This window comes from Equus quagga, chromosome 12 (assembly GCF_021613505.1).
Source record: "Equus quagga isolate Etosha38 chromosome 12, UCLA_HA_Equagga_1.0, whole genome shotgun sequence".
Lineage (NCBI taxonomy): Eukaryota > Metazoa > Chordata > Mammalia > Perissodactyla > Equidae > Equus > Equus quagga.
In genome coordinates, this window is record NC_060278.1 from 38,887,085 (window position 1) to 38,906,331 (window position 19,247).

Here is a 19,247-nt window from a genome sequence, read left to right on the forward strand (position 1 = left end):
TTTGTGCTGACAGTAGGGGGAACCATTTTAAAATGTGCCAGAACATTCTGTTCTTCTTAACAAGATCTGCCCTCAAGAGAAACTCTTCAACCAGAGCCTACCTTGCTAAGTTTTTATCAGAGCCTAACTGACTTGAGGGAAGGGAATACCCATTCGCAGCCCACTCTCACCACCCTGTCCAAACTAAGGGAGCAGGGGAGGAAACCTGACTAGGCCGTATGGGGTTCATAGTTCAGAGGCACAGGCTCCATAAGACTGATAGCTAACCTCAAGACTGTGGAATTCTTCCACGTGCCCCACTCCTTACCACCACATTACTGAAAGCCTATTTACAGCAGTTCCTTTTACCCAGTACATCATATCTTCCTGTCAGCAAAAAATTACAAGACGTACTGAAAGGCAAAAAACACAGTTGGAAGAGACAGAGCAAGCATCAGAACCGGACTCAGGTATAGCAGGAATGTTGAAATTATCAGACCAGGAATTTAAAGCAATTATCATTGATATGCCAGGGACTCTAATGATAAAGTAGAGAGCATGGAAAAATAAATGGGCATTGTAAACAGAGAGATGGAAATGCTAAGAAAGAACCAAAAAGAAGTGCTAGACATAAAAACACTGAAGAATGAACAGAAATGAAGAATGACTTTGATGGCCTTATTAGTACACTGGACACAGCGGAGGAAAGAATCTCTGAGCTTGAGGATGTCTAAATAGAAACTACCAAAACTGAGAAGCAAAGAGAAAAAAGACTGAAAAACAGAAAAGAATATCCAAGGACTCTGAAACAACTATAAAAGCTGTAACGTGGTGGAAATACCAGAAGGAGAAGAAAGAGAGAAAGGAACAGAAGAAATATTTGAAGCAATAATGACTGAGAATTTCCCTAAATTAATGTCAGGCACCAAACTGCAGATCCAGGAATCTGAGAGAGCACCAAGCAGGATAAATGCCCCCCAAACTGCACCGAGATATATCAATATATTTTCGAACTACACAGAAAATCAAAGATAAGGAAATCTTGAAAGCAGCCAGAGGAAAAAAATACCTTACTATAGAAGATATAAGAATTACAACTGACTTCTTTTCAAAAACCCCTGCAAATAAGAAGAGAGTGGAGTGAAATATTTACAGTGTTGAGAGAAAAAAACCCACCAATATAGAATTTTGTACCTTGTGAAATTATCCTTCAAAAGTGAAGGAGAAATAAAGACTTTCTGAGACAAGAATTGAGGGAATATGTTTCCAGTAAACCTGCCAGGCAAGAAGTGTTAAAAGAAGTTCTCTAGAGAGAAGGAAAACGGTATAGGTCAGAAACTCAGATCTGCATAAAGAAGGAGCATCAGAGAAGGAGTAAGTGAAGGTAAAATAAATAAGAATTTTCATTTTTCTTATTAATTAATCTAATAGTTTGTTCAAAACAATAATAGCAACAGTGTATTTGATTATGTATGCTTATATATATGCTTATGTATAACTGAAATGAATGACAGCAACAATACAAGGGATGGGAGGGAGGAATTAGGATTATTCCACTTTAATGTCCTTGCACTATCCATCAAATGGTAGAGTGTTATTTGGAAGTGGACTTGGATTGGATGTAAAGGGGTATTGCAAACTATAGGACAACCATTTTTAAAAAAAGTATAACTGATATGCTGAGAACAGAGAAAAAAGAAAATGCTTAATTAAAACCATGAAAGACAGAAAAGGAGTGGAAGACAAAAATAGAAACAAAGAACAAGGGCAACAAATAGAAAACAGCAGTAAATATGGTAGATATTAATCCAAAAATATCAACAATCACTTAGAATACCAGTCATCTAAGTGCACCAGTTACAAAACAGAGATTGTGTTAGATTGGGTCAAAAAACAGTATCTAACTATGTGTTGTTTTTAAGAAGCCCACTTTAAATATACAGGCACATATAGATGAAAAATAAATAGATGAAGAAAGATACACCATGATAACACTAATCAAAAGAATGTGGGAGTAGCTATATTAATTTCAGACGACGTGGAATTCAGAATAAGGAAAGTTTTTAGAAATGAAGAAGGACATTACGTAATGATAAAGGAGTCATTTCTCCAAGAAGACATAACAGTATTTAATGTATATGTGTGTAACAGCACAGCATCAAAATGCATGAGGCAAAAATTGATAGAATCGCAAGGAAGAATAGATGAATCCACTGTTAAAGGTGGAAACGTCAATACCCCTCTATCAGAAATGGGTAGATCCAGCAGGCGTAAAATCAGTAGGGACGTACTTGAACTCAATAACATCATCAATCAGATGGATATAAGGGACATCTATAGACTACTTCATCCAACAACTGCAGAATATGCATTCTCAAGTTCGCCTGGAACATTCACTGAGATAGACCACATTCTGGCCATAAAACAAACCTTTAGAAATCCTTAACAAATTTGAAAGAATAGGAATCATACAATGTCTACTCTCAGACCACAGTGGAATTAGACTAGATGTCAGTAACAAAAAGATAGCTGGAAAAATTCCAAAATAGCAGAAATAAGCAAAACTCTTCTAAATGACATATGGGTCAATGAAAATATCTCAGGAGAAATTTTAAAGTATTTTGAACTAAATGAAAGTGAAAACACAACTTCTCAAAATTTATGGGATACAGTGAAACAGTGCTTACAGAGAAATTTATAGCATTGAATGCATATATTAGAAAAGAAGAAAGATCCAAAATTAATAATGTTAACTTCCAACCTAGGATACTAGAAAGAGAAGATCAAGTTAAATCTAAAGTAAACAGAAGAAAAAATAATAAAAATTAGAGCAGAAATCAATTAAATTGAAAACAAGAAACCAATAGAGAAAATCAATGAAACCAAAGCTTATTCTTTGAAAAGATCAATAAAATCAATAAACCTCTAGCCAGGCTAATTAAGAAGAAAAGAGATCCTTTCATGTATTTTTGAGAAATATATTAACAAGCCTTCGAGCTTTAATCTATTCTTACATTCTAGGAATTAGTTGCTCATATAACGGTAGAATTTCAATACAGCAATGGATTACAAATGTTAACATTTTATTAAAAATTGTTGCTGTTAAATTGAGATGAGTCTGTAGTTTTATTTGTATGCTGTTTTGGTTAGGTTTTGTTTCAGGGTTATGTTAACTTTACATAAAGAAAAATGAAGCTTGTCTTCTTTGTGCTCATAGATACAAACTCTTCCTTGAAATCTGAAAGAATTCTCCTGTAACACATCCTTTGTTGTTATATGGTAGCTTTGTCAGTGCTTTATTATTGTTGATTTGTTTTGAGACAATTTGGTTTACTTATATTTTTCCACTAAAAATGTCTTTCAAACAGACTTTTAAACTTATAAGCATTGGATCAAATACTTTATATAAATTTAATAACTTCCCTGGGAACTTGAAAAGAAGGGAATTACCTGTAGATAATAGTTTATATTATTTCATATATTTATAATTCTCTTGACACTATAGTTCTTCTTTAAAATTTTTTCTTTCTGTAGTAAATCTTTTTGCAAAGAATATGCTTCATCTATATTTTGCATGCTGTGCTTTCTGCTGTATTTTTAAACTCTTTTATTGTAAATTAAAACATAAAGAAAACAAAAGAAAAAAAGAGAGAGGGCACTACTAATATCAGAAATGAAAGAGGGACATTACTACATAACCCATGTACATTAAAAGGATAATAAAGGAATACTGTGAGCTAAAGGAATACTGTGAGCAACTCTATGCCCACAAATTTGATAACCTAGATGAAATAGACCAGTCTGTGAAAGACACAAGCTGTCAAACTCACATAGGAAGAAATAAATAATCTGGAAAGACCTCTATTAAAGAAATTGAGTCAATAACTAATAACCTTTCAGAACAGAAAGCATCAGGGCCAGATTTGTTCACTACTGCATTCTACCAAACATTTAAGGAAGAAGTCATACCAGTTCTCCACAATCTCTCTCAGAAGATGGAAATAGAGGGAAGGCTTCCCAACTCATTCTATGACACCAGCATTACACTAATCATAAAACCAAACAAAGACATTACAAGAAGAGAAAGCTATAGATCAACATGTCTGATAGACATAGATGTAAAAATCCTCAACAAAATATCAGCAAACTGAATCCAATGTATGATAAGAATTATGCACCACAACTGAGTGGAGTTTTATCTTATGTACGCAAGACTGGTTCAACATTTGAAAATCAGTTAGTGTAGTGCATCATATCAACAGACTAAAAGATAAAAATCACATGATCATATCAATAGATGCAGAAAAAGCATCTGACAGAATCCAACACCCATTCATGATAAAAACTGTCAATAAATTAGGAATAGAGGGGAACTTCCTTAACTTGATAAAGAATATCTACCCAAAAACCTACAGCTAACATCATACTTATTGGTGAGAAACTTGACGCTTTTCCACTAAGATCAGGTGCAAGGTGAGAATGTCACCTATCACCACTGCCTTTCAACATTGTGCTGGACATCCTAGCTAATGCAATAAGACAAGAAAATGAAAGAAGAGGTATACAGATTGGGAAGGAAGACATAAAACTGTCTTTGTTCACGGATGACAGGATTGTCTATGTAAAGAATCAAAAGAGGGGCCTGCCTGGTGGCACAGTGGTTAAGTTCACACATTCTGCTTCAGTGGCCCAGGGTTCACCGCTTCAGAACCCAGGTGCGGACCTACGCACTGCTCGTCAAACCATGCTGCTTCAGGCATCCCACATATAAAAAAAGCAGAGGAAGATGGGCATTGATGTTAGCTCAGGGCCAGTTTTCCTCAGCAAAGAGAGGAGGATTTGTGGCAGATGTTAGCTCAGGGCTAGTCATCCTCCAAAAAAGAAAAAAATCAGAAGAATTGACAAATGAAGTCCTAGAACTAATAAGCCATTATAGCAAGGCTGCAGAATACAAGGTTGATACACAAAAGTTAGTTGCATTCCTATCCATGAACAGGTGGAATTTGAAATTTAAAACTCAATACTATTAACAATAGCACTCACAAAAAGTAAATACTTAGGTATAAATATAAGAAAATATGCACAAGATCTGCGTGGGGAAAACTGCAAAACTCTGTGAAAGAAATCAAAGAAGAAACAAATAAATGGAAAGATATTCCATGTTCATGGATAAGAAAACAGTATTGTCAAGATGTCATTTCTTTTCATCCTGATCTATAGATTTAATGCAATCCCAATCAAAATCCCAGGAAGTTCTTTTATGGATATCAACAAACTAAACCTGAAGTTTAATGGAGAGGCAAAAAACCCAGAATAGCCAACACAATATTGGAGGAAAGGAACACAGCGGGAAGGCTGACACTACCTGACTTGAAGACCGACTATAAACCTGCAGTAATCACAACAATGTGGTACTGGCAGAGGAATGTACAGATAAATGATCTTTGACAAAGGAACAAAGGCAGTATGATGGAGCAAAGATTGGCTTTTCAACAAATGATGCTAGAACAACTACATGTACACACATACACACATACATGCACACACACACAAGTAAGTCTAGACACAGACCTTACACCTTTCACAAAAATTAACTCAAAATGGATCACAGACCTAAATGTAAAACACAAAACTATCACACTCCTAGAAGATAAGCTAGATAGGAGAAAACCTAGCTAACTTTTGGTATGGTGATGACTTTTTTACATACACACCAAAGGCACAATCCATAAAGTAAAGAATTGATAGGCTAGACTTCATTGATATTAAAAACTTATGCTCTGTGAAAGACACTGCCAAGAGAATGAAAAGATGCAGAAAAGACTGTGAGAAAATACATATTTGATAAAAGACTTTTCCAAAATATACAAAGAACTCTTAAAATTCAATAATAAGAAAACAACCAACCCCGGGGTTGCAAGATCAACACACAATACTTAGTTGTGTTTCTGAATGCTAACAATGAACACAAAGGAAATTAAGAAAACAATTCCAGTTACAATAGCATCTAAAAGCCTTGGGATAAATTTAACCAAGAAGGTTAATGATTTGTGCACTGAAAATTACAAAACATTGCTGAAAAAAATTAAATAAGACCTAAATAAATGGAAAGACGTTCCATGTTTTTGGAAAGGAATACTTAATATTGTTTAGATGTCAGTATTACCCAAAGTGACATTCAAGTTCAGTGCAATTCCTATTAAAATTTCCAGTAGCCTTTTTGGTGGAAATGGAAAATACGATCCTCAAATTCATATGGAATTGCAAGTGGCCCCAAACAGAAAACATTCTTGAAAAGGAAGGACAAAGTTGGAAGAGTTACACTTCCTAATTTCAAAACTTATTTCTAAGTTACAGAAATAAAAAGAGTGTGGTACTGGCATAGGGGTAGAAATATAGCCCACTGGGCTAGAAGTGAGTCAAGAAATGAGTCATGTATCTATGGCCAATTGATTTTTGGTCTAGGCACTAAATCCATTAAGTGGGGAAGAATAGTCTCTTCAGCTCACGTGCCAGGACAGTTGGATTTCTACATGCAAACAAATGAATTTGAAACCCTCCCTCACACCAGACAAAGAAATGAACAAAAACTGAATCAACATCCCAAATATAAGCGCTACCGTCATAAACCTTATAGAAGAAAAAAAATTGAGGTACATTTTCATGATTTTGGATTTGGCAGTGGATTCTTAGATATGACCCTAAAAGCATAAGCAACAAAAGAAAAAAATTGGTAAATTGGACTTCATCAAAGTAAAAACTTGTATGCATTGCATCAAAGGACATTTTTAAGAAATGAAAAGACAACCTAAAGAAGGGAAGAAATTATTTGCAAATCAAATATCTGATAAGGGTTTGATATTCAGAATATGTGAAGAACTCCTACAACTCAACAACAGAAAGACAAACTACCCAGTCAAAAAATGGACAAATAACTTGAATAGACATTTCTCTGTAGAAGATACATTAATAGCCAATAAACACATTGAAAGATGTTCAACATCGTTAATCATTAGAGAAATGAAGTTAAAACCACAAGATACCACTCCATACCTACTAGGATGGCTAAAATTTTTTAAAAAATAAGAAAAAGAAACAAAATGAGTGTTTGCAGGAATGTGGAAACAGTTTGGTGATTCCTCAAGAAGATAAACTTAGAATTACCGTATGACCCAGCAGTTCGACTCCTAGGTATGTACCCAAAAGAATTGTTAGCAGGAACTCAAACAGATATTTGTACACCAGAGTTCTTTGAAACATTATTACAATAGCCAAAGGGTAGACACAACCCAAGTGTCCATCAACAGATGGAGAAACTAAATGTGGTAGGTACATACAATGGAATATCATTCAACCATAAAAAGGGATGAAGTTCTGATATATGCTCCAATATGAATGAATCTTGAAAACATTATGCTAACTGAAAGAAGCCAGACCAAAAAGAACAGATGTATAACTCTACTTATGTGAAGTATGTAGAACAGGCAAATTCATTGAGAGAGAAAGGCGAATGGAGGTTACCAGGGCCTGGAGGGAGGGGTAATGAGTTCTTATTCCTTATGGGTACAGAATTTCTCTTTGGGATGATGAAAAGTTTTGGAAATACATAGTGGTGATGGTTACACAACATTGTGAATGCAATTAATACCACTGACATGTGCACTTAAAAGGGTGAAAACGGCAAAATTTGTTATATATGTTTTACCACTTTTTTAAAAAGTAGCAGTGTTATACACCCTAAACTATTGAATTGTGCTTTAAATGGGTGAATAGGGTATGTGAATTGTATCTCAATAAAGCTGTTTATAAAAAAGCACAACTTTTCAATTGTTGTGATCATATGCTACAAGAGTTTTTTACCCTGTTGTATTAGTTTGCTAGGGCTCCTGTTACAAATTACCACAAACTGGCTGGCTCAAAAAGCAAGAATTTATTGTCTTAATTACGACGGCTAGAAGTCCGAAAGCAAGGTGTTGGCAGAGGTGCCTTCTGATGGTTTGCTGGCAGTCTTTAGCACTCCTTGGTTTGCAGGTGTGTCACCCCAATTGCCTTAATCTTCACGTGGTGACTCCCTCTATGCGTGACTCTGAGTCCAAACCACTTCTATTTCTAAGGACGCAGTCATATTGGATTAGAACCCACCCTGCTGACCTCATTTAAGCTGATTACCTCTGTAAAAACCCTCTTTTTCTTTTCTTTTTTTCCGGTCTTATTGAAGTATAATTGACAAATAAAAATTATGTATATTTAAGGTGTAAAACGTGACATTTACATATACATATGCATTGTGAAATGTTTACCACAATCAAGCTAATGAATATGTCTATCGCCACACTCAGTTATCTTTTTTCTTTTTCTTTCTATTTTTTGCTGAGGACAATTAAGATCCCCTCTCAGCAAATTTTAAGTATACACCACAATATTGTTAACTGTAGTTCGCTTCCTTTACATTAGATCTCCAGAATTTATTCATTCTACATAATCTGAAGTTTTGTACCCTTTGACCAACGTTTCTCCATTTCCCACAAAGCCCTAGCCCTTGGGACCCACTATTCTACTCTGCTTTTAAGAGTTTGACTTTTTTAGATTCCACATGTAAGTCAGATCATGCAGTATTTAGGACCCTATCCTTTTCTTTTTAGTGAGGAAGATTGGCCCTAAGCTGACATCTGTTGCTAATCTTCCTCTTTTTTTGTTGTTTCCTCCCCAAAGCCCCAGTACATAGTTGTATATCCTAGATGTAAGTCATTCTAGTTCTTCTATGTGGGGCACCGCCACAGCATGGCTTGATGAGTGGTGTGTAGGTCCATGCCCAGGATCCGAACTGGAAAACCCCAGGCTGCCAAAGCGGAGCATGTGATCTTAATCACTCGGCCACAGGGTCGGCCCCTAATACTCTGTTTTTAAAAATGGTCACATTCTGAGGTATTGGTGGTTACTGCTTCAACATATGAATTTTTTTAATTATTATTATTTTTTTTTTGGTGAGGAAGATTGGCCCTGAGCTAACATCTGTGCCAATCCTTCTCTATTTTGTATATGGGCAGCCCCACAGCATGGCTTGATGAGTGGCATAAGTCTGCACCCACAGTCTGAACCTGCAAACCCAGGGCACTGAAATGGGATGTACCAAACCCAGCCACTACACCATCAGGCCAGCCCCCAACATGTGAATTTTGGGGGGACACAATTCAAACTTTAACATGTGTATTTTTGACTTGAGAGTGTGTTATATTCGTTTTTACTCCTTTTTATGTTATTGTCACATGTGTAATTTTAATGATTATAGAAGAATATCCACTTATCCAATTCCCTACTATTAAATATATGCTTTTCGCTTTTGCAATATTGTAATTACCATGAACACCTTTATGCACTACTTTCTCAGTATCATTTTCTTAGAACACATACCTAGAAATGGAATTCTCAGATCATTTTAAGACACTTGTTACATGCCACAAATCTTTGCAGTATGAGAGTCATTTCTTGCCTCATTAGTAGATTGTTAGTCATGTTTTCTCCTTGTGGATTATCTCTTTGTCATTTGCCCAATTAATTTTGTAATCTTAATGTTTTTCTTAGCAGTTCATATAAACTCTTTGCATAGTGAAAATTGTACTTTTTCTTATATTTTCTGCAACTATTTTACCAATTTATCATTTGCTCTTTAATTTTGGAGAAGATTTGTTTTAACTTTCCTTGCTGTTTCTTCTGTTGCTTCAAAGCTTGGCTTGTCCTTTTTTCTGAATTTGCTAAGTATGTAATTCTGCTTTTTCCTGGTTGTTTCTATTTGGTCCAAAAATATTTAACTAATCCATTTGGAATTTGTTTTGCCAAATGGTGTGATGTGAGAATCATTTTGTTTTTTTATTGCTAGCGGTGGTTCCAATTCCATTAATTAACCACTGCCTTCCTCAGTGATTGAAGATGTCTTGTATATTGAATTAAATTATTTTTGGGTGGAAATGTGTTACACTCATGCTTATTAAAGATTTATAGTGTATTTTAATATCTGAAAAGAATATTCTCTCCCCTTCTGTACTCTTCTTCCTTTTTCAGGATTTTCTTTGGTATTTTTGCCAGTTTATTTTTGCCTGTGTACTAGGAACATTTGCCTCCATCCCACACCCCTGCACTACCTCCCACATTTAAAAATTTTTTTATTAGATTTACAAGGAAGATACTTTGAGAAATATTGAATACATGTACTTTTAATCTACTCTTCCAAGTACTTGATATTTCTCTATATTGTTTCAAATCTTCTTTTGTATCTTTTCTAAAGACTTGTAGTTTTTTCATATAATTCAGACAAATTATTCACTATTTTTGTGTGTGTGTGAGGAAGATTGGCCCTGAGCTGACATCTGTGGCCAATCTTCCTCTTTTTGCTTGAGGAAGATTGTTGCTGAGCTAACACCTGTGCCAGTCTTCCTCTATTTTATGTGGGATGCCGCAGCCACGTGGCTTGATGAGCAGTGCTAGGTCCATGACTGGGATCCGAACCTGCACACCCTGGGCCACCTAAGTGGAGGGCGCACACTTAACTACTGCACCACTGGGCTGGCCCTGTTATTCACTGTTATTGGTTCTCATATGTGTGTGTGTTAGTTTCTGGTGATTTTTGTTTGATCTTTTTTGCTGCTAACAATGAACTTTTTCCTGTGTTTTCTCGTTGCTTGTTCTGCTGTCTAGAAGTACTGTTGTCTGTGTTTTACATGCTGTTGTTTTACTCAACTTTATCGGTTCTAACACTTTTCAGTGGATTCATTTGCATTTTCTGGATGAACAGTTATATTAAATGGAAATGATAATAATTTTATCACTTTTCTTCTAATATTCTTTTCTTGTGACTATTTCACATATTACTTGGTCAGACTAAATATCTGAAAACTAATACAAAGTAAGAGAGATAATGGAAAACATCCTTTTTGTTGTTACTATTCCTGAATGTATTGTATGCACTTCTGGTTTTTCAGCAGTAAGTATTATCTGTTTTTAATAACGTGAAATGGCTACTTTTTAAGTTGGGAGAATTACTGTGCTGTCTTTTTGTTTGTGTTATTGTGGGACTTTGGGTAGTATTTGGAATTGGTATTGGATTTTATCAAATACTTTTAGGCAGGGGTACCTACTGAGATTATCATGTGGGTTTATTTTAACCTGTTAAAATAATGTAATTTTTGCACATTTATTAATGTTTGCTAATAATAAATCACCTTCAATACCTGCAATAAAACATATTCTTTTGTGGTAGATTGTTCTTTTTACAAATGATTGAATTTTGTCAGCATTTTGTTTGGCTTTTTTACGTCCTTGTCAATAAGTGACATAAGTCTATAACTTCTTTTGGTGGTATCTTTGTTAGGGTTTGATTTCAGGGTAATTTTTACTTGAAACTTGTAGTACATGATGTTGCTATCCCAACAGCCAAACTATAGTAAACAGAACAGGAAACTAAAGTGTTCTTTAGGTGATTAGAGAAATGAAAGAGTAGTGTAGGTCAGTGGTCAGTGCTGCAGATGTCCATTGAGGCTCATTTTCATGGAGATGCGTGAGATTAAGAATCTGACTTGGTGTGGCTCTTCCCAGTTTCAGCAGAGCTTGTGTGCCAGGCTGCCTCAGAAACTACTGGGCGGTCTGGGTCTTGCATGTGGTGGGCACTTCATAAGTAGTCTTTGGATAAACGGGTGACTATTACAGTGGATATCCCAGAGACATTTCTCAAGCCCGCATTGATGCCTTTGGTTTTTTAAAAATTGTATACCCAAATGTGAAGAAGCCAGCGTAGTTTTCTTTTGACTTTAAATCAACCACTGTTACCAGTTTTTTTGGCTTTAATACTCGCTTCAGAAAAGGACACAGCATCCTCCAGAGGATTTCTTGTTGTCATTAAACATAAGCCTGTAGCTTCTTTGGGTTTTGAAAGTTTTATTGTCGATCATGTGGGAAAATAAGTAACATATGACAAAGTAATAGAAAAGTTACAAAGCTCTGGAATTCTTACAGTCCTAATCTCTGTCTGTAAGTTTCTGTTTACCCTTTAGCTGTTACCTGGAAGAACCTTCAGACTTTACATTTTCCTTTCTTCCTTATTACTGACAGTATATTTCAACCTAATTTCTGAAAAGATGACTTTTGACCAAATTTCTCCTTAATGCCCTCCCTAAATGGGAAGAGACTATCCTGTTCTTTAGAGTGGGTCTGAAGGTGTTAGAGAGACCTGTGTCGTTTCTCCCTGGACCGTTGAAGAAGCCCCTGCTCTTCTCTCTGTGTGCATTCTAGCTCTACCGTCCTCTCCCCTACACGTGTATTTATGATCTCTTATTGGTCCCATGTCAGAAACAGGATGCAGGTAGATTTTTCCCTCACTCTATACACCAACAATAATTGTATATAAATTAGAAATGAAATGTAAAACAAAGAATTATATAAGTACCGGCAGGAAGTACAGATGAATACGTAATCTTGGCGTGAAGAAGACTGTAAAATACGACAGCCATGAAGGGAAATACACTGAGAAGAATATTGGCAACGTAGGACAGGCGAAAGGGTAATAGCCTTAATAAAGAAAAGGTTATTTTTATGTGATAATAGAAAAAATAATATTCAGTTATATGACAGTACTTTATATTATAGGAAGAAGGTATTATTTGCTCTGTTGTTATTCTTATAGACGAACTAATCTTTTGTTAATACTTCTATAGCAAAAACAGATTAGTTACTCACCAGGAGTATGCAGCATAGAGCATCAGCAAGAGATAACCAAACTAAAGACTGATTTGGAAAAGAAAAGTATCTTTTATGAAGAAGAATTGTCTAAAAGAGAAGGAATACATGCAAATGAAATTAAAAATCTGAAGAAAGAACTGCACGATTCAGAAGGCCAGCAACTTGCTCTCAACAAAGAAATTATGATTTTGAAAGACAAGTTGGAAAAAAACAGGAGAGAGAGGTAAGAATCAAGTTATTTACTCCTCTAATAAATATTTATTAAATGGCTGTTAGTGTCGGGGACTAGACGTTGCTAGGCAGTAAGCGTATCCCAGTCCTCAAGTAGGACCAAAGTCAAGGTTGCTAAATAGAAAATTGCAATACAGTATGATGGGAAAGCCAGTGGGTGAGTATAGGAACACCCATAGCAGAGGCATGAGAGAGAACTTTGCTATGTCTAGGTTTTTTGGACAAAATTATTTCTAAGTTAAGATCAAATAAATAAGAAATACGTAAGAGTGTCCAGGCAGAGGTAGCAGGATGTGCTGAGATCTAGAGGAAAAGAGGAGCATGGCCCATTCAGAAAATGAAATCTGTAAATTATGTGGAAGCATAAGAAGAAAGATTAGTGTGGTGAAAAATGAGACTGGCAAGGAAAACAGAGGCAACATCATGAACGAGTATAAAGAATCTGAACTTTATTCTAAGGCCGTGGAAGGAAAATGACATGATTACATTTATATTTTTGAAAGATTGCTCTTGCTACTGTGTGGAGAATGGATTGGAAGGAGCTGAATGCAGATAGGAATCTGACTGTGAGAGATGAGGTAGCTGGACCTTAGGTAGTGAGAGAGAAGATGGAGAGAAGTGTATGGATTCAGAAGGTCTTCTGAAAAGACAGAACCTGGATGACATCGTGACCAGATGTGAGAAATGAGGAGCAGGAGAAATTATCAGTGATACTCAGGTTTCTAGATTTTAGGCATGTTACTGTCATTCCCAACTTACATTGGAAGACTAAGTTTATTCAGTTTGGTATATTCATTCAACAAATTTTTAGAACCTACTATGTGTAAGGCATTATTGTAGGCACTGGGAACACAGCAGTGAACAGACAGAAAGTTTGTCCTTATGGAGCTTTCCTTTAGTTGTGGTGAAAGACTGTGAACAAAATAAGCAAAATATAGACTATAGTAGATAATGTAAATGTCAGGAACAAAAAATAAGTCAGAGGATGGGGGCTATGAAGCATTAAGGGGGAGGGCTAAATTATATATATAGGCTGGCCAGAGAAAATTATACTAAGAAGGTGACTTCTAAGTAAGAACTGGATAAAATGTATGTATACAAATGTATGAGAAGAACATTCTACGGAGAAGAACCAGTCTGTTAAAAAAAAAACGAGAAGGTGAAACTGTAGAGATAGTAAAAAGATCAGCGGTTTCCAGGGGTTGGGGGTAGGGTGGCATAAATACGCAGAGCACAGAGGATTTTTAGGGCAGTGAGACTGCTCTGTATGATACGATAATGGTATAGTACACATGACATTGTAGGACATATAGGACACATGTCATTATACCTTTGTCCAAACTCTGAAGTGTACAACACCAAGAGTGACCCCGGATGTAAACTCTGGAGTTTGAGTGATGACCATGTGTCAGTGCAGGTTCATTGACTGTAGCAAGCTTATCACTCTTGTGGGGGATGTTGATATGGGGAGGCTGCGCCTCGGGGCAAAGGGTGTATGGGAAATCTCTGTACTTTCCTCTCAATATTGCTGTGAACCTAAAACTTTTCTTAAAAATAAAGTCTATTAAAAACAATAAGGAGGCCAGTGTGGCTGAAGTAGAGTTAAGGGGAAAGAATAGTAAAAGAGGAGTCTGAGAGTTAATGAGGGGTCATGTAGAACTTTGTAAATCATGTTCGGTTGACTTACAGTCTTTACTCTGAGTAAAACCATTGCAGGAAAGTATTGCAAGATTTTGAGCAAATCGACAAATGCTGAGTTATGTTTTAACAGGATTACTCTGCCTACTGGGATAAGAGTATTCTGAATTAGATAAGAGAAACAGCAGTGAAAACATTTAGAAGGCTATTGCAATAATCCACACAAACGATGGTGATGGTCTGGGCCTAGGGTGGTGGCAGAATCGGTGGTAAGAAATGTTCAAATTCTAATGTTCTTTAAAGGTAAAGATAATGGTTTTTGCTGGTGGACTGGATATGGGGTGAGAAAGAGGAAGAATCAAGGGTGAATCTAAGGTTTTTGGCCTTAGCAGTTAGAAGAATAGAGTTACCATTTAGAGAGGAAGACTATAGGAGAAGCAAGTTTGGGATGAGAGTATTATCAGGAGCTCATTTTAAACAAGTTATGTATGAGAGGCTTATTGGACATCCAAGTGGAGATGTCAAGTAGGCCATGGTATAGAACAGCTGGATTTCAGGGCTAGAGATAAAATCCTGGGAGTGTTTATCACTCACATGATATTAAAGTGGTATGACTGAGATCACTTAGCCAATGCGTGTGGATAGAAGAGAGGTCCTAGGACTGAGTCCTGGGGCACTCCAATCTTTACAAGTTGGGAAATAAGGAAGAAACAGCAAAGTGGAAAGAGAAAGAGCCACAAGAATGATAGGAAGAAGACCAGGCAAGTTTGGTGCCTGGAAGCCATGTGATGAAAGCATATCAGCTCTGTCTACCTGTGAAATGAGATGAGATCTGAATCAGATAAGATAAGGACCAAATAGTGGCAGTTGAGATTAACAATATGAAGGTCATTGGTGACTTTGATAAGAACAATTTGGAGGAGAGCAATTGGAGACAGAGAGTATAGATAACACTGCTATTATTTGGAGTCTTTATTGTAAAAGCAAGCAGTGCAAGGAGGTAGGAGCTGGAGGAGAAATTTATCTCGAAAGAAGTTATTTTGCTTTTGGTTTCTGTTTTTAGATTGGAGAAATAACACCATCCTTGTAATCTGATAGAAATTATCCAGTAGATGAGTCAGGAGAGGGAGGAGAAAAGTGCTGGGGCAGTGTACTCGAGCAGATCCATGAGTGAATGGATTGGCCTTCACTGTTTTTTACCTGCAGTAAGAGAAGAGAAGTAGAGTATATGGGCAGAGAGGAAGATGGAAAGGGGGCTGGAAACTTGTTTATGTCTTCAGCTCTCTTGAGTTGGGCATGTTGAATTTGAGGTCCTTGGGAGACATCTTTGTGGAGATGCCAAGTCAACACTTTGAAGCCCAGAAAGGCTTCAGATGTAGATTCAGAGTTCGTCAGCATAACAGATAATAATTGAAATCAGGTAGTGTAGTAGATGCGATAGCTCAGGGAAAATGTGTATAGAGCAGAGTCAAGCACCTGAGACAGACTACCTGGGAGCACTGGATTTGCGGGAAGGATGAAGGAAAGGAAGTTCACAAAGGCTGCTGAAAAGAAGTCAGAGGTGTAGGCTGACACTCAGGAGAGCGGGCATCACTGAAGCCAGGAGAAGATAGTGTTTCAAGAGGGAGGGAACGGACAAAGCTGTCGAAGGGAGCCAGTGGATTGGATGTAATAACCATTAGGACAATGGTGAGTTTTGAGAGAACGGTTTTTTTTGAGGTTGTAGCAGAAGCCAGATTTGGGTGTTGACAGTTAGATGATGATAAAGTGGATACAGCAAACTCTCGAGATTTCGAGATGATTATCAGTGAAGGGGAAGACAAGGAAAGTGGAAAATGAAGTGTGACGTGGGATTTAGGGGAGACTTTGTTTGTTTTGTTTTAATATGAGAGAGACTTAAGGTTTGTTTAATGTTAGCTAATAGGAAAAAATAGCAATGGTTTTCCGCAGAAAGTTTACTCAATTTATTCATGTACATATTTTTCTGGAAGGAGACTCGTTTGTAATTTTTCATATTTTTGTCATTGTTTATTTTGGGGGGTTGCTTCTGAATCAAGAAAGATTCTTAAACATAGCCAAATTTCACATTTTGACTATAGATGATAGGGAAAGTGGCACATTTGCTTGGACACAGGATGGTTTATTTTCCTGGAATTTATAATTTAAATTATAGTTTAATATTCAACAATTTAGTAGTCTAAGGGAGTTTTAAGATTGAATTTTTAAAAATCAACCATTACTTATGTTCTTTGTTGACTTGGAAGCAATCATAAAATTACCTAGAACTGATCCACGTTGAATTTCACTTGCTGCTAACATTCTCCATCAGACTGCTATAGATGTAAGCCTCTTCATCCACATTCCAACTCCATGTTCAAAACTGATTCCCTTTCTCCCTTAGGAAGTTTTTAAGAAGTCTCTCAGAACTGTGTTTACCTCTAAGGGTGAATCAGTTCTGCCTCCCAGGACTGTCATTTTAAATAGGTTTTCTAATATTAAATTTGTGCATGTGTGTAGGTGGATAAATACTTAGGTAAGAAGGAAGGAGAGAAGGAAGAAAGGGCTGCATATATTGAGAGAACTGGTGTAAATTAGATTGTGAATTTTGTGCAATCCAGAGCTGAGTATAAGGAATCATATTGTGGTCCATCTCTTCCTCTTTCCCTAACCTCCTCATTTCCCCATACTGTCTAGTATGTACATAAGCAAATACTCACGATGAGGAAGTCTACAAATCACAGCGGTCTTCCTCAGATTTTCAAATGGAAACAAAGTAGATGTTATTAGGCAGACAAATCTATTAATTAAAAGGAAATGATGGTGACTTAATTTTAAGGGAAAAGATTATGATTTGAAACCGTCAGATATAAGTGACTTTTCAAAATAAATTCAAATTCAGAATTCTGTGTATGGTACAATAGCCAATCTGGGATACCATTATTTTACCTTTGGTTCAATTCCTTTTTTTCCTTTTGTGTTTTGAATTGTGTTAGTCAAAGTGAAAGGGAAGAATTTGAAAATGAGTTCAAACAACAGTATGAACGAGAAAAAGTGTTATTAACTGAAGAAAATAAAAAACTGACAAGTGAACTTGATAAGGTGAGTGATTCAATCTCATTTCTCTTTATTGAATACATGCTAAACACTCAGCACCGTGATAGAAATTGTGGATATAATTTTATATTCGTGTACATTTTTTGTTTAACATTCCTCCTTATAGGCAAGGATTGTTTGTGTGGTACAGGCAATTTTTTATTCAACCGATCTGTACAGGAGTCTTCTGAGAGAGGATTTTGTTGATCTCATCTTATTCTTTGTCCTGCTTATTTTCTGAGCCTCTATTCTGTATTTCACTTTCCACCTATTCTCTTTTTTACTCTTTTCTCTCGTGTTGGCACTTAATCTGTCATGGCTGGCTAAGTTCAGGCTGGCCCTTAGCAAGAGCGGGATCCGTTAGCCACACTGGAGAAATTCTGACAACTATGATGTCATATTCATGCTGGAGAACTGGTAATAGCTAGAAATAGTACCGTTGGCGGGTAAGAACCCAAAGAAACCAACTGCCTAAACTCTGTAGCTTGAAGAAAGAGCAGAACCTTAGATTAAACTTAAAAGTAGCCAGATTTATGAACAATTTCAAACACTTAAAGGAATGTTTTTCCATTTCGTATCTCAAATTTCTTGAACTGCTATCATTTTACATTTCTTGTGCCAGCTCTTGAAACAGTTGTAAAAAATCCTAATATTAACCAGAAGATTTAATAATTTTATTTACATTTAAATAAGAAGGTTTGGATGATGGTGTTTTATAATAATTTCTAGGATTTTCCTCCAATAAAAGTATTATGTTAATTAGTTATTCCAATAACAGATTGAAAGACCATGACTAAGTCATAAAAGAGAGACTTCATTCTATTTCCGTTTTCTGTATATCTTTCTCTCACTACTTTCCCCATGATTATTTAGTTTTCTGAGCATTTAAAAATGACTTTGCTTGTTTGGTTGAAAACTACTTGAGAACTCTGTTAGTTCATTTTGTAAAGTCTTGGAAAGCTGACCTACACAAACACTGGAAAGTGGCCAATAGTAAGTAGTACAAATGGATTTTTTAAACTATGAATAGAGTGTAAACATGATCATATAACTCTTAGGTTATTTCCACTAAAATAAAACTAACAATATTTGAACTTTATCCAAATGGGTCACATAATTGTTATTTCATGCATTTGACTAACATCACTACAAAATTAAACATCATTTCTGTCTATAAGACAGAATTTTAAGAGTCTGTTAAGAGTTACCTTGAGGTAGGAAATATTTTTAAACTCTAGAAGCCCATTTCATGTAGAGTTTCTAAGCAAATTACCTAGTAAAAGTTGGTACTATAGTTGAAGAAAAATTGTATTGGAAAATAATCAAATTGAATGTAGATTAAATCTTATATTTACTCCTTGGTTTTATTTCATTATTAACCATAAAGTTCTGCTGAGTTTACCAAAAATACATATTTAGAGATAATTTTTAAACAATACTCTTTTGATTCTGATGAGACCTGAAGGATAAAAATAAAAGCCTATCTCCTAAGTTTATAAAAATGGACCATTACCTTTTCTTGCTAAATTGAAAGATATGGTGAAGGATATGGGTGGAACTTTGAGAGAAAATTTGTA

The 19,247-nt window shown here is 35.9% G+C and overlaps 1 protein-coding gene across 12 annotated transcripts in view; it reads left to right on the top strand.

Moving 5' to 3' along the window:
- CDC42BPA (CDC42 binding protein kinase alpha) overlaps positions 1 to 19,247 on the top strand; it is a 312,972-nt gene that overhangs the window by 209,809 nt on the left and 83,916 nt on the right. For all 12 annotated transcript variants that reach the window (XM_046678634.1, XM_046678632.1, XM_046678638.1 and 9 more), the window contains 2 exons: positions 12,684 to 12,931; positions 17,571 to 17,676. In XM_046678634.1, coding sequence (XP_046534590.1) covers positions 12,684 to 12,931; positions 17,571 to 17,676 — 354 coding nt within the window. The remainder of the gene's footprint in view (positions 1 to 12,683; positions 12,932 to 17,570; positions 17,677 to 19,247) is intronic.